General features: G+C 41.5%; 1 protein-coding gene across 1 annotated transcript; it reads left to right on the top strand.

Moving 5' to 3' along the window:
* Window positions 1–1,043: 1,043 nt before the first annotated feature.
* On the top strand, window positions 1,044–14,192 carry ASNS (asparagine synthetase (glutamine-hydrolyzing)). The gene is made up of 11 exons (XM_026036267.1): window positions 1,044–1,329; window positions 3,245–3,482; window positions 4,677–4,862; window positions 5,193–5,294; window positions 7,056–7,183; window positions 7,953–8,079; window positions 9,480–9,586; window positions 10,113–10,213; window positions 11,186–11,267; window positions 11,525–11,680; window positions 12,804–14,192. The coding sequence occupies exons 1-11, from the start codon at window positions 1,081–1,083 to the stop codon at window positions 13,011–13,013; spliced, it is 1,686 nt and encodes a 561-aa protein (XP_025892052.1). The 5' UTR covers window positions 1,044–1,080; the 3' UTR covers window positions 13,014–14,192.
* The last annotated feature ends 2,265 nt before the right edge of the window (window positions 14,193–16,457 follow it).

Below are 16,457 nucleotides of genomic sequence, written 5' to 3'. Positions count from 1 at the left end.
GGCGGCCGGCGCGGGCTGCCTGCCCGGGCCCGGCCCCGGCCCCGGCTCCGCTCCGCCGCTCGCCATGCGGCCGCCGCTCGCCATGCGGCCGGCGAGCTGCCGCATCCGCGCGCATCGGCGGGGAGGAGGGCGGGCGGGCGGCGTTTTGGGCGGAATCCGGGGCTCGGCGCGTGGGCTCGGCCGCGCCTTGGCCGCGCGGGCGGCGGGTGAAACCTGCCCGCCCGCGGGGTCCCCCCTGCCCGCCCGCGGGGAGAATTCGGGGTGACCGGGGAGCCCTAGATGGCACCGCGTGGAGCCGGTGTTGGTGCCGCCCCAAGGCCCAGGTCGGCACCTCGGAGCGCGCTTGGAAGCTCTGCTGGGTGCAGGGCACCCCAGCCCCAGTGTGGGGGTCCCACAGGACCCAGCGACTTCCCTGGCTTGTCCRCACACTGTGCCCGTTTGCCAAGCAGGTGGATGGATGGATGAACTGATGGATGGACAACTGGATGGATGTATGGATTCATGGAGAGCTCTATGAAAGTGTTGAAAGAGTGGTCAGTGCTTCTGCTGACATGATGTTGCTTTGCTAGAGTGTATCCAACGTGCGATACTGAACAGCTTATCCTAGTTATGCTTTATAAAATGTGCAGGCAGCAGTGGTGTACCTGAAGGTGAGCTGAAACCTCAGTTTGTGGCATGGATGAGGGTAGCTTATCATATCCACAGGAAATTGGGTTTTACCTTGGGATAGTAAAGCCTGCTAGCCGCTTGATAAGCTTTCTTGATAGCTCAGTGTGTTCAAATACACTCGATATTCACAAAGTATGTGTGCTGTCCTAGGTACCCTCTCTTGCTTATTGCATTGGGGCATTTTGTCCTCCTGACTTGTGTGTGGGAAATGTCCTGTTTGCCACAGCTGTTTCCCACTAAAATGTGCTGCTGATAACATCAGGATTCCATAAAACCTTGCAAGTTTCCCTGCTTGAGCAAGGGGCTTGGTCTAGATGATCTCCAGAGGTCCCTTCCATGCGCATCCCTTGTATGATTCCATGTGATTTCCACAGCAGGTTCAACGTTTGGGGATAGCTCACCAGCTTCAGGATGTGCGGCATCTGGGCCCTGTTCGGGAGCGACGAGTGCCTCTCGGTGCAGTGCCTGAGCGCCATGAAGATCGCGCACCGGGGGCCCGACGCCTTCCGCTTCGAGAACGTCAACGGCTTCACCAACTGCTGCTTCGGCTTCCACCGCCTGGCCGTCGTCGACCAGCTCTACGGCATGCAGCCCATCCGCATCAAGAAGTTTCCCTATCTCTGGCTCTGCTACAATGGGGAAATCTACAACTTCAAACAGGTGCTTGTCCAAGCAGGTGTCACACGGGGGGTCATGCCGCTGGCTGGCCAGGGTGTTGTATGGGCCACACTGCTTTTTGTCTTAAAACCAGTGAGTGTTTAGAAGTGGTTTAAAACATGGGCAAGAATACCAGAAAAATTACAATAATTTAAAAAATGAGGTCATCAAATATTTAATATTTAAAAGCAATAAAGGGGACTTGCACGCTCAGCCTTTCAATAATTCAAGAACTTTTTAATTGACAAGAAGGAAATTCTTTTTCATAGCTTTAGGTTTCCAGTAGGCCGCAAAAATATTTAGGGGTCTTCAGCTTAAGGCAGATGCTAGGTGGGATTTTTCAGAGACACCTAAGCAAATCTCTGGCAGGGGGAGACATTCATCAGCTCAGTGCTTAATTCCTCAAGTGCCTAAATGTCCCTGACAGGAGGTGTGATTGCTGCTGTTGCTCACCATCGTCTGTGCCTTAGTTCCAATGCTCAGATTATCTGCTCTGCCTATGCCAGCCTCATAGGGGAAGTGATTCAGAGCATTTGTGCTTGGGGTGTAAAGTATCTGCTTTATACTCACAACTGGTTCTGAATCATGCTGAAATAAATGCTTAAAATGGATCATAAATTGAGCAGCAGAGTTAGTTAGTTAGAGAGATAGGAATAATTTCAAATGACTCAGGATTTCTGTTSTTTGRGATTTTTGAAGTCCASTTTATGTTGATGCCTTTAGGGATTTGACTGAAATGGGAAGTAATAMTTTTTTTTTWCCTCCTTCCAAATCTGTCTGTCTGGAAGGTAAGATGTCCTGGAAGACAAAGTGCATGTGAAAACATAGCAGCAGTCTATGTCTTGCTGTGCTTTGCCTTTTCTGCTGATGAAAGCAGCCGAGATTAWTCTCAGTCATGCCACTGGCTGAATCTTATGTGAAATTCCTGCAAAACTTTCATTACGGTCGGCAGAAACTTACTCACTTTCATTGTGTTATGTCCCTTCCTGCTTTGCGTAGGGGTTGTACTGTCATGTTTTCAGCTACGAATAGGTGACTGAAACCTACCGAGGAAAGAACCACTGCTTTTCTTTTTTTTGAATACTTATTTTGTTTAGGGCAATGACTTCTTAGCTCAGTTTGGGCCACCACTTTRTCCATAAATAAAAGTTAAACCAAAGAAGAGCAGTTTAAAATGTGAAAGCACTGGTTAGSTGGTTCTTCGATTTTTAGTGTTTTATTCCTGCTTCTCCCTGCCATGCCCTGGCCTCCAGTGTCCATTTGCACAGGCRGAGTAAGGAAGTTCATTAGAGGACTGGAGGAGGGTAAATTCAACGTGAGTGAAAAAGCAGTGCAGAGTTGCAGCATTTATTCCTGAAGTCGTCCAGAGACACATGTACTCCGGAGACACATGACCAGTGTTAAATGTCTAGTGTGGGAGGGATTGGTTTGATTGTTTTTAAGTAATTATCACTATCACTATCCAATAAAGTGTCACTGAGAGATTTGGGACTGCAAAAAAATGATGTAACAGGTTCTGGGCCTGTTTTGTGGTGATGGGCAGGGTTTCTACAGCAGTGGCTGCCTGCCTTGGCCGTTTGCCTGTTGGAGATGGGGAGGTCAGTGTCTCTGAAGATCAGGATCTTGTCTTTGCAGTTTCACATGCCCAAATAGAAAAGTATCCTGAAATCTTTCTCTGCCAAGAATTGCTGAAGACCATGGCGTAAATCTGCATTGCTTGAGAGGAGATCCTGAGTAATATTTTGAATACAGCAGCATCACTTTCACCCTCTACTGAAATGTATACATAACTTAACATAAAAGTAACTTGCATTTTCATATTAGGCAAGAAGCAAGTATGACTGTTATTTTTTCTTTTTTAATTGATAAACAAGGTTTGCAAATKCTTATTTGTGTTTTCTGTTATGTATTTTCTTAGCTGCAGAAGCAATTTGGATTTGAATATCAGACATTAGTGGATGGTGAGGTTATCCTTCATCTTTACAACAGAGGAGGAATAGAGCAAACAGCTTGCATGCTGGACGGTGTGTTTGCTTTCATCCTTCTGGACACAGCAAACCGAAAAGTTTATCTGGCAAGAGATACATACGGGGTCAGACCACTCTTCAAGGTGCTGACTGATGATGGATTTTTGGGTGTCTGTTCTGAGGCAAAAGGTAAGACCRGTTGTGCTTAGTGCCTAAATAATCTTAGGCAGTATTGCTGGAGAAAGACTTTTTTGTTGTGCTGTCCTTCTAAGCATGAAGAGAAAGTGAACTTTACTTCAGTAATAAATGAACCTTATTTAATGGTATAAAGTAAAGCAGTACATCATTAAAACAGAAACTCCCCAAGGTGGGGGGTAAGTTTCTGAAGATGTCCTGTGGTAAAGTTGACATGCCTATATTATTTCATTTTGTAATTCTTTTTATTCTGGTATCATAACAGTATTGAACCCAAAGTTTTTAACTCCGAAGCTGAATGTAGTGTATTGAGTGAGACTATGTCATGGTAAATCAGGTTAGAATTTGTTATTGGAATTTTATGGTGAACATGGAAATAATGCCATAAGARATAATGCCATAAGAAATAATGCCATAAGAATCTTAAAAACAGAAGGGAACAAAAGTTTCCTAAAAGGAACCCTCTGTCATAAGAATTACAGAGGCACCATTGCCCTTGTAAAGCTAAGTGATTAACTTTTCTGTGGAGTTACTCGAGTGGCATCTGAGTGGCCCAATGGTGCAAAAACTTTTTTTTTTTTTCTTTTTGTTTCTTTTCACCTCAGAAGTAGAATGGAAATGAGTTATGGTCCTAAGTCTGATTCCTAGTCTTCATTAGAAGCAGTGTGGATCAATCTGGAATCATTGAGTTATGAAATCACTAATTTAATGTCAATCACTTTAGCTTTTTGTCCCCAAGTTTTCCAAAGGAAAGATTGTAGCTTCTCACATCTACAGAAGATTATCAGTTCAGAGAGCTACGGTGCGGCTGTGAGTCCATCCCTGCGTGCTGGGAAGATGGGACTTCCAGGCCCTCACTTGTCGTCAGGGTTGTCTTCCACTGCTGAGCTGCTTTCTCATTGCAGCAGGATTTTATTGTCCCATTCTGAGTCTCTGCATCTCACTGGACTGCACAGAGGGGCCTAATGTTTTGTTCCAGCCTCCAAATATCTGAAAGCCAAGTGCTGCATTATCTGTATTCCCAAATACACCAGCACTGATGCCTCAACTGACAGTTAAATTTACACCAAAACTTATGTTCTATAGAAAATAGTTGTATGTGGGTTTGGTACAGGGGCTGTTGGGTGAGGTATGATTCAACCATCCTAGATTAAAAATTCTGTTTCTTTTGTTTTATTATCTCTGTAGGACTTACCAACTTAAAGCATTCAACATCCTTCTTTCCTAAAGTGGAACCGTTTCTTCCGGGTCATTATGAAGTGCTGGATCTGAAGCCCTCTGGCAAGGTTGCGTCAGTAGAACTAGTAAAATTTCATAGTTATAAAGATGAACCACTCCATGCAGCTTATGATACAGTGGAAAATCTTCCTTCAGGTAGTACAGCAAAACAATTGCTATTGCTTTTATTGTTTTAAATTATGATTTTATTGTTCTAAATTGCTTTTATCAGAATAAAGTGGAAGAATGATAATCTTTGAATATGAAAATTGCTTAGATTAAAAAGAAGTACTTTTAAAATCTGAAAGAATCTTTATGAAATAGGAGCTTAATACTAGAAAATTCGCCTTGTAGGGTAGTCATATCGAAAGGTGCTTGAACCTGTGTATCCTCATAGTTAAAAGAAATGCAGACTGGGTTTTTTTTGGTTGTTGTTTGTTTTTTCCTAAGTTTCCTAACTTTTTGTTTGGTTGGTTTCCTGAACAGGTTTTGATCTTGAGACAGTGAAAAGCAACATCCGTATTCTGTTTGAAAATGCTGTTAGGAAGCGCCTGATGGCTCACAGGAGGATTGGCTGCCTTTTGTCAGGTAAGCAGCAAGAGCTGTGAAGGTTGTGTGTCTTCTCTCTCCTYCCTCACCCCTTCTACCAATTAGCTGTAAGACCTGGCTGCTCTGCTGCAGCGTGCCTGAAGTGATGTGAATCTTCATTTGCTTTCTTAGTTACAAAGAGGTCGTTCGTTTTTCATCAAGTTGTTTAGTTTACAAATATTTGGACTTTAAAATGATCTCTGGGCCAGGATGTTGAATTGTTGAGATACCATTTTAAACTAAAAAGAAAGCAATCTAATACTCCTTTGAGAAATCACTTTCTGTATTCTTAAATATATAAAACTGATACTTAGGCTAGTATCTAGAGGGAAAACCTGTTACATTCACTTTGCACTGAGTCTAGAGGAAAGCCTTGACATGTTTCAGATAGCAGGAGGAACTGAAGTTCTTAATTRTCACCTTTTATGCTTTAGCCTCCTTCCTGGGGTGCCCTTAATTTACCAAATTACAGAGGAGCAACTGGACCAAAATTACTTGTTACACTGTTTTTCCAGGTGAGGTAATAGTTTGTGGTACAGAAAGTTGTTCACTGACGTAGCTCATCGATACCGTGATGGCATGGCACGMTGCTACACAAGTACCTTAAAGAGATAAGGCTTTGTAGCCAAGAGAGCAACATTGTTCTTACTGTTTTCTTTTTTTAACACTTTATAGTTGTAGTCAGAGTTCTGATCGTGCATGCACTGAATGTGAATGATGACACTAATTTACTGTGCACCCAATTAGCTGTGAGTTCAGACGAGAGCATGAACAAGATGCAACCATTAGGTCCTTATCTTAGGCTGGCTTTATTAAAAAGTGGGAGGGAGGTAAATGAAAYGGAAACATGTTTCAGATAACAAATTGGAGAGGGTCAGAAGCTCCTCAGACCCACATACCTACACTGTATATGCAGACCATATATACAGACTGCAGGAAATGAAGAGTTTTAGATTGTTAGAGCAGGAGGGAAGCACGGGAGAACAGGTATCATCCCTTGCTGTACATGAAAGTGGAGCAGCAGGTTGAAATAGGCAGGGATTGGCAGAACWAGTTAATCAGGGTAAGAAGCTAGAGCCTCAGAATATAACTGGGCACCTTGGATTTGTCTTGGGATTTCTTTGTTTTCCGAACTTCTCTAATCCCTCCTCTCATCCTCCTTTGGAAAGGAAGAGGAATGAATGTCACTAGGGACCCTTTTCACTTGGACATGATATTTCAAAAATAAATTTCACTTGAAATGTTAAATCCACCTTTGAAAAATGACCAAGGAGGGGTGGAATCCTTACRCTAAATATTTTGTTCTTTGCTGTTTTGCAGTTGCTGAACTGTGGCATCATTCTCTTTGATCTGAACAGCAAATCAAAAATAATTGTTGCATATTTCTGTTACGAGTTTATCAAATGTGTTGGTATAAGGAGGATGGAGAGAGAAGCTTTGAAATACGGAGAATAAATCCCGCTATAGCAGATTTGGGAAAGAGCATGTTCTATAATGGCACAATAATTTCAAAGCAACCTTTTATCTTAAAGCAAGATTTCTTTTAATGTTTCTGACATCAAAAGTATCAGTAACTGCTACTAATGATGTTCTAAGGCCACTTTATTAAGCAAAGGTAAATGTGCACTTGCAGAAAGAATGTTTGGTTTGGATACCTTGAAATGGAGACACATACATAAGATTCCAATATTCAGAGACAGTGTTTTTAAACTGTGTAATTCTGTGAAGCCAAACACCTAAAAATCATTTGTTTGCTTGAAGGGGGCTTGGATTCCAGCTTGGTTGCAGCTGTTCTTCTGAAACTGATGAAAGAAATGAACGTCAGTTACCCATTGCAGACCTTCTCAATTGGAATGGAAAACAGCCCTGACGTACTGGCTGCCAGAAAGGTACAGAAACTTGTTTTCAGGTTATCTAGCACTCTCCAACTCCAAACAGTACTCATATATTAACTGTGCTAACCTCATCATTATGCTATTAATTGTAATACTAATTATTAGCCATTTATTTTGTGTCATAAATCAGTTTGCAGCTCACCAGTTAGTACTTCATTTGCTGCTTAGTTAAAATCTTAAAGAACAACCTCGCCCTYGTTACTTTTTTGCCTCTCTTGCACTTGGAAGGTTTTTGTGTGACAGACTCCCCCATGTTGCTATCAAAAGAAGTGTATTTCAGAGCAGTCTTGGTTCTATCTCTTGAATACTAGAGTAAATCACCAGGACTTATATATTCAGTATGTCAAGTTATGTTTATATACTCGCATTTGTGTATTTGTTAATTACAGCAATTTAATAAGACCCTTATACAGGCGTAGTTATCTTCTTGAGYACATGCTTGGATATTTAGGCTGGCRTGACTTTTMAGCTGCATTTCCCTTTGTAGCAAACACCAGACATGCTTAGAGCTGCTGCAGACTGTTACGCTCTGGACACTCACCTGGACGAGCTGCTTCAGCCACGGCTGAACATGGTGTCRTTGGGAAAACTCTGTTCCCTTGGGTGGAAGAACCACTGCGAGTCACAGGGGCTGCCACTCAGCCTCACATTGTGTAATTCTCAGTGTTTGCAGCAGAAGGGAGCGGATTCTTGCCCATAGTGTGTGGATTTAAAGACTGTTTGAATTAAAAGCTAATGTATTATCAWAACCTTTCACAAACAGGTGGCAACTCATATAGGCAGTGAGCATCATGAAGTCATATTTAATTCTGAAGAAGGAATTCAGGCGATAGAGGACGTTATCTTCTCCTTGGAAACATATGATATAACAACAATAAGAGCTTCAGTTGGTAAGTTTTTTATTAATACCTTATTTTATATTATGTCTATATATTTTTATGCAAAATTGTGTAGTTGTCTCCTACATCTTCTTAACAGTGGGACTTGGAAACTGGGACACCCAAGTTCTGTTCCCCGTTCTTGTGTCTAATACCACATTGAAACGAAAACTATTTTTAGTTTCAAAGTTGCTGAAAAMAAGTATCATGAGCTCTTCATGAAGCTTTGGGCTGAAAAACAAACATAGGAAAAAATGAACAGTAGAAAAAGCAGTCTAGGTTTTCTGGCTTGGGGTGTATGAATCTTGGAGGAAAGGGGGAATTTATTACAGGATATTAGAGGTGCTCAATGTTACTACAGGAGAAACCGCTATGGTTACCGTATTTCTTGCATTATTCTAGTATTAAGTGATGTATTTCTCTTTATCTTCCAATAACTCATGTATGCCCAAGTGAAATGGGCAATTTATACTGTAGATTGGATTCTGAGAAGTGAAATAAGTCACTAGTAGCTTCTTATAAAGGGCTGCCAGCCTGATAAGAATGAGAAACCCTAATCTAAGGTGACCTTCTGTACGGTGCAGACTACAGCATTTTGCCTAGTTTCTCTGTGTCAGCCCAAAACACTGCAAGCAAGTTAGTCTACTCAATAGGCAAGACATTTTTGAAAAGACTAGCACAGATCCCTGGGTAGAATTTGACATTAAGATAGGACTTTGTAATGAAAAATATTGGTAATGTTTGCTTAAAAAAATAAGCTTACAAGCTTTCCAGCTATCTTCTCTATTTTTCTTTTCCTGTATGTTTTTGTTGCTTAGTATGAAGCATGGTGAAACAGATCCCTTAAAAAAGATTGCTAATAGTTTGTTAATACAACATACTGTTTGGAAGGAGGTAAAGAGGAGAAGAGCTAATTYTGATTACCAAATAAATGTAAAATACAAAGAAAAATCTGGAAAAAAAAGTACCTCACCTGGCTCATTATGCAGTGGCAGGGAGTTAAACAGCAACTTTGTTGGTATTTTTGTTCCCCATAGCTGGAAGGTTTGTTCAGAACTCTTTGGGTACTAGGCAGATGCTTAAGTTGTATGTGAGTCAAAAAAGAACTCAAACCCTCTTAGATATGTTTACATAGGAATCCTCTAGCATTCCCAGGATCCAGGACACACATGGCTTTCTCTTATTTTGGTGCCTAAGTATAAGTGCACAGTTTGCAGGTATTTGCAGTACTTAGTTTGTAAGCCTGGTGATGGTTTTGAATAACAGAGCTTATTTTAGGTTAGTGCAGTTTGCTATGCCAGGAAGTAGGGTAGGAAAGAAAACTTGACAATGCTGAATCCACACTGTACAGGCTTTATATAAAATCATGCGTATAACTGTATTTTAGTGACCTCATACTTCTTTTTTTCAAGGTATGTACCTGGTCTCCAAATATATACGCAAGAAGACGGATAGTGTGGTCATTTTTTCAGGGGAAGGCTCAGATGAGCTGACACAAGGATATATCTATTTCCATAAGGTAAATATGCTTGTACAGCACCCACTCCTTGTTTTTCTCTTCAACACAATCTGCYAAGATTTCTAGATGGGAAATTTCAGAGTTGACAGCTGTATACTTGCTGATGCATTGTCCTGAGCCAGCGTAAAATATGAGGGAATTGGTGTAATCACCTCATACTTAGGGTCTGTTGTTGCTGTTATGAGTGTTGTTTACCAGTTCCAAGGGCACTTAGTTCCTACTTAAGCTCCTGAAAATGAACATGGTCAAAAGTGACTTCTAGAAACTCGCAGTAGAGAGTGATTGTATTTGCCAAGGCAGGTGAACAGCTCATACCTTGCATTGTGTCTGGAAGAATTTTGTGTGCTTACGTAAGCAGGTGGCAGGGAGCCTCCCACTAATCTGGTTGCATGTATTTTCCTCAACTCCAGGACTCAGGAGGCATGCTTAGGTTTGTCACAGATGCCTGTGTAGTGCTCATTACAGCTTCATATGCAGGATAGCAAGCAGCTGTGCATTAACCTGTGTGCTGCATGTCTCGTTACAGGCACCCTGTCCTGAAGACGCTGCGGAGGAAAGCGAGAGGCTGCTGAAGGAGCTCTACCTATTTGATGTGCTGCGTGCAGACAGGACTACTGCAGCCCATGGGTAAAATGCAGTCTTTTGGATGCTTAGGTCATGTGTGTTTAAAGAGCYTTAAATGGATCTTAAAAGCCCTGCTGCCATTCAGGAAATTACAACATATCAGAATACTGTGATGCAGGATAATTTYATACCTACTGGCTAGGCCTAGATGATTCTAGGAGGACCATTAGTCTTTAGTACTGGTAATTGGGGTGGACCTCATGTTGTGCTTGAGCTTGATATCTAATAGAGCTTGAGACACCACCCACTATGACAAAACAGCTAATGCTACAGATACACACTGGTGTTCAGCACTGTGGGTGTGAGGCAGAGTGTAAGAGTCTACAGGACACACAGATCTGGTCTTGAGAGTGATCATCAATCACATTTCTGCTCTCAACTTTGCTAGACAAAGCTGCTAGAGAAACTGGTACAGGCAATATCAAAGAAAATGCTTTAGCAGATGAGCAGAGACAGTATATTTGGGTGCCATTTCTTAGCAGTAAGGTGGAGCAGGAATGAGGATTTTCCCTTTTTCCCTTTTTCGAACACACGAGCAAATGTAGGTGTCAGAAGTGACAGCAGCCTGACCTGTAACATCTTTCTGAAAGCTGATGCAAATCCCAGTGGGCAGCTTGCAGATTTTTGGTAGTTCTCTGGGGATAACAGCATTTTTCGATATCTTTATGTGAAGCAACAGATGTTGCAAGTTGTGCAAAATGACTGTGGTGTTTCAATTCATTATATAATAAGTTGTCCAGCAGATGGCATCATAAATCATTTGTGATTTTCTGTTAATAAATCCACCACAGACTATATATTTGACTAAAAGGTTGAATTAATTGGAGATGGTTTGGATATTTAAGCTAAACCTTAGAGTAAAATCAGAAAGCCATATATTATGTGAAAGACAGGAAAATGTAAATGTTACAGGATTTAAAGTGCTCGGCTTGCTGATTTAGTTCAATGTATCTTCTGTTCTTTTTCCCTGTGTAGTCTTGAGCTGAGAGTCCCATTCTTGGATCACCGGTTTACTTCCTACTATTTGTCTCTACCAGCAGAAATGCGAATCCCAAAGGTAGGCAAGCCTAGGGTAGACTCAAAATACAAATTAACTGRTGACTATTGTAAACATTACCTAAATATTGAATTCAGTGCAAGTCCTTGCTTAGGACTAAGCATATGCCAAGTTATTTTGCTAAATTGTTGAATTCCTGGGCAATCTTTCCTGAACAGACTGCTGAAAGAAATCTCTTTCTTCATACAGTGTTGAAAGCAGTATCTCTGTATGATAGTTCTTAAGGCCCGTGACATTATTTGTTGTTTTCCAAACAGAACGGAATTGAAAAATATCTTTTAAGACAGTCCTTTGAGGATTCCAACTTGCTTCCCAAAGAAATACTGTGGAGACCCAAAGAAGCTTTCAGTGACGGCATAACATCTGTAAAGAAATCCTGGTTTTCTATTCTTCAGGACTATATCGATCAGCAGGTATAATATCCCAACCTTTTTGTTTTTCATATTCAGCTGTATTGAAATATTGCTTACAAAGAGGGACAGATCATATGCCTTGGGAAAATAAATCTGAGTATTGCCATAACTTGAGCTTGGTGGTGGCAGAGCAAGATGAATTTTAAACAACAGTTGTGCAGCTGTCCGAGCTGCTTGAAGGCGTTTGAAGTAGTAGATGCAAAGAAATATTAGAGCCTGACAGAAATCCCTGTGTAAGGAAATGAGCATCCTTTAAATATCTGATTGCCAATTAGATTCTGTGTGGGGAAGCACAATTGTTGGGTTACACACRAAGTGGCAGCTTCAGCTGAAGGCACTGGCATGAACCTTGTGGCTCAGTAGCAGTATGATGACTTTATTGTGTACTTATTTATTTCATTTATTTTTCCTAGCATTGTCTACTAAGCCCTTTTCCTAAAGCCTTTCTCGGCATGGTTAGCCAGTGGAAACATGTAGTGTTTTGGCTTTGAACAAGGGATAGTGATGCCCTGTGTGTGTAGAGGTAGCTGAATCACTGGGAGGCAGGAATAACACTCATTTCACGCCAGAGCAGCAGGGTTGTGGACAGGCTGCCCTGTCCTGCTAGCAACACGTTGTACCCAGCTCTCCTTCTCTGCCATACCCACAGGCAGGAGGGTAGTTGAGTCAGGCCACTGTGCTGCCCCTAATGATCCCACATATTAGTGGAGTAGCAATATCCCATATATTGGTGGAGGGCAAATTTGTTTCTTGGCTGTGGAAGGTTAGATCATGTGCTGGTGATAGAAGCTGCTTTAGAAATTACCTTAGCTAGTGAAACTTTCCATCCTTCCTTTCTTAGCCAACTTGTGTGTTTTACACCTGCATCCCCACGTCTGGTCATTAGGAGCTTGGTTATACCAGCAAAGGCAACGGCTCTCAGCTACCAAAACAGAACAAACACACAAGAAAGGAAACTACCTTCCTGGCAGAGGACTGCTACAAGGTTTTAGAAGTTGTGGGGTGTTTTGCTTTTTTTTTTTTTTTTTTTTAATATTTATTTAAGCCTGTGACCATTCAGTGTTGAATCGTTGTATGCTGAGATGACTTTGCAGCCTGATTTGAATTTTACTCATGTCTTTAGGTTGACGACCTCTCATTGGAAAAGGCAGCGGAGAAATACCCTTTCAATCCTCCTAAAACCAAAGAAAGTTATTACTACCGCCAGATCTTTGAGAAGCATTACCCAGGGCAAAGCAGCTGGCTGCCCCACTACTGGATGCCCAGGTGGATTAAAGCTACCGACCCTTCCGCCCGCACCCTGAAGCATTACAAGGCRGCTGCCCAGGAATAGGCCCTTGAAAGAATTCCCCAAAGGGAAGTGCTGCGAGCAGCTTGAATGCACTCTGCTTTGAAAGAAACATTAGATTCTGCAAACCTAAAGCTTTAAATGGTATTTAAGATGTGTTTTGACAATGCTTTTGGAAATAAGAGCTCTCTATGGCTAGTATACTACTGCAAAAAACGCCCTGCTGTCCCAAAATATTTGGGAAGTACTTCGGAAAATTCTCTATGGGCAAGGAACTTCATGACCTTGATTGTATTCACTTATCCTGTGGTCATTTAATATATTTTATTGTGAGCTCAGTTTTGAGAACTTGAATAAGGTTAAGTGATACAAACTGCTGTGGGCCCTCTCTGCAAAAGGAAATTGTGCCCTGTCTACTTAGTGCAATTGTGTACCTGGCTTTGGGATTCAGAGAGTCTGTCTCTATTATTCTTTTCCGAGTGTCTTTCTAATAATTCGTATGAACCTTGACCTCTTTTTCAGAAAGTATTTAGATGTGTGTGTATATAAAATTATGCAGAGGTGCTTACTAGAGGTTATAGTAGTGTTGGTGGTGCAAGGTGGTACCTATTTAAAGGTGGTACTTAATTTAATAATGAGAATCCTATTAATTACTATTACTGTAAAACCATCAGCTGGCTTTTTTTGCTATTTTAAATATATCCCTAATCTAAAAATATTGGGACTGTTACCAAAGAGGACCAGAACACACAGRAGAAGCCCAGTTATGTTTTTGTTAAAACTTTTAAATATGTGGTTTTGTTTTTTAAATATATTTATTATTCTTGAAAATGGAGTGTTAGTTGCTTGATTTGTGTTAGTCTGATGAAAATTTCATGACTAAATATTTTGATTTTTTTTAATTTATTATGAAGATAAGTGTTTCCACCTTTATGATGGAAAGATAGTTACTGTTCAGCTCCACACGGACAGCGTTGGTGCTGAAGAAGCATCATTAATCATACATTTTAGTCAGGCAAAGTGCCATTGAAGACAATGGCACTTGGACACCTATCTTGAAAGAATGAAAAAAAAGAGAATTCTTAAGAAACTGTAAGAATTTTTAATATCCTGGAGGAAAAAAGTAAAACCTTTCTACCCATRGCACTTTTTTATTAAATCATTAGGGGCAAAGGCTGCTTTTATTAGTGTACCTTAAACATGAGGGTGGTTTAAAAATATTCATAAATGCTGTAGATCTTACTGTCTTCCTGAAGATCATGATGTTAATCTAGTTTAATTTTCCTCTTGTCTTGGAAACTAAAGTCATTTGCTATTGCTATTTTAAAGGTAAAATATAAGCAACCCTGGTTAAAAATCTTCATAACATGAGTGATTGTCTATTTATTACTCTCTATGCTGCATTTGAATCTCTATTTCAGACATCGTATGGAAACCTTTTGGCGGTGTCCTGGGGCCTACAGTCTGACTGTGTGAGCTGTCTAGCTTCACTGGGGCTGTATTTTGACATAAACACAGCCACAGTAGTTACGTATASATAGGTGATAAAGGAAAGGTTATGTTCCTGCAGACTTCCTGACCTACAGGGCTATGCGCACCTGGCTGTAGGTTTTCTTAGAAGGACCAGGGTATGTTTTGATTAGAGGAGGAATAGTACCTCATAGGTACTGATGTGTAAAGCAAGGATTTACACTACACTATAAACTTCCCAAGATTTGGGTAATAAGAGGACAGCATTGACCTGAAATAAAAAGATGACCAGCAAATGAGTTGAGCCCTACTCTCCTGTGGGTTTTTTTTTTTTTCTGTAAAATTGCTTGCTTGCTGCTTTTTAGCCTTATTTCAGCAGTGGGAACCAGGCTGTTGGGGAAAATTATACTGTGGAAAAGCCAAATATTAAGTAACAGTCACCTTAATTTCTTTCTTAATTCCTGGTAATTTAAGTAGTGAGGCATGATCCTACACTTGCATTCTTAATGATTTTAGTTTTTTACTCATTTGTAGGGAGAAAATAATGTTTGCTGATTTATTTTTGTTAGAGGTAGGTACAGGTTAGGAGTGGAAACCGGTTTAGTCATTCCTCCACCACGTGTAGATTTGGCTTCAGCAGCCTTTATGACTTTGTGAAGCTCTGTGGCTCCTTTGTGAAGCTCTGAAGCTCCTTTTAACTTGTTTTGAGACCACAGCTACTTCACTTAGTCTGTGTAGTTTGTGGTAGGAGGAGATGGGCTGCAAGGGCAGTGTGTGAGGCTCTCCTCTGGTTTCCCTTCTTTCTTTATTCCTGCCCTGGCTACCTCGGAATGAAGCTGGGCTTCTTGGGCAGCCTGAGGAGCTTGGTTAAGAGCAGTGCATGTGCTTGTGCACATGTGTGTGGGGGCAGGCATGGGGAGGCTTAAAGCCTGGGGTGCCCCTGGAGGGAAATGGTAACTCCCTGGCTTGCAGAATTGCTGGAGGAGAAAGTGTAAGGCTCTTAAAAATGGATGAAATAGAACACTGTTTCACTTCTGCATTGATTGGATTTTTGGACTCTCTAGAAAATGTCATAGCAAATTGTAAAATCAGCCTATTTTACTTAAGAGAATATGGAGAGTGTCTGTGTGGAAGACCTTTAGGGTGAAAAGTCTGAGGATGAAGCTGTGCAGGGTGATGCGTATTTAGCTGCCCTCACCAAACTGAGGAAAGCTTCTGGAAAGCGACGTTATGGGCAGCAGTGCTTCAAAGCCTGCTCAGAAGGTAATTGCTCGGCTTTGAGTCTGAATGGAGTTACAGTATTCATTAATGTAGTTTGAGGGTTTTCCACTCCAAACTGATAGTGTTAAAAATAAAATAGTAGCAAGTAATTGTACTGAGGCTGCAGGGCTGGCCTCAGTCTTTTTGTTCAGACTCAAATGTAATGCATGACCTAGTAAATAGGAGCTGTGCAAGGGGAGATTAAAACAAGGTAAAACCAGTGTTTGACCTCRCTGTCGAGCGCTCCGGAAGGAGGGTGATGCTGAAATGCTGGAAAGCCTCCCCATTTCCAGCACAGAGTCARCTCTTACCTGCCCAATGCCTGTCCTAGGAGTTTCCTGTTTTGTTTGTGTATCAGGGCCTGCTGGTTTCATTTTCATGTGAATTAATACTCTGTGATTGGACTAGGTCTGTACTTGGCAGAGTCAGAAAAGCTGTGGTCTGTCTGTATTTCACATGTCCCTTTTCGTGGCCCCACCTAGCGTCTTTTCCCYGGAGGCTCCCAATTAACAGAGCCCCATACAGTGCAGCAGCTGATTTTTATGACACATTATTTTCATTTTTTTCATTTTTATGACACAGTATTTTCACTTTCAGAAGCTCAGAGCATCCGTGAGCTGCCAGGATAGCCAGGAAACTGAGGGACACTGGTCTCTCCCAGGTGCTGAGTGGTAGGAGAAGGTTTTCCAGGAGCTTCCTGGATCTGCCCATAGGCCTCAGACCCGTGTGTGGGGTGGCCTGTGGTGGGTGAGGAAGGAG

This window comes from Nothoprocta perdicaria, unplaced genomic scaffold (genome assembly GCF_003342845.1).
Source record: "Nothoprocta perdicaria isolate Ctin4 unplaced genomic scaffold, notPer1 scaffold_174, whole genome shotgun sequence".
NCBI classification, from domain to species: Eukaryota; Metazoa; Chordata; class Aves; order Tinamiformes; family Tinamidae; genus Nothoprocta; species Nothoprocta perdicaria.
The sequence above is the reverse complement of the archived record's forward strand: the minus strand, read 5'-3'. Positions and strand labels throughout refer to the sequence as shown.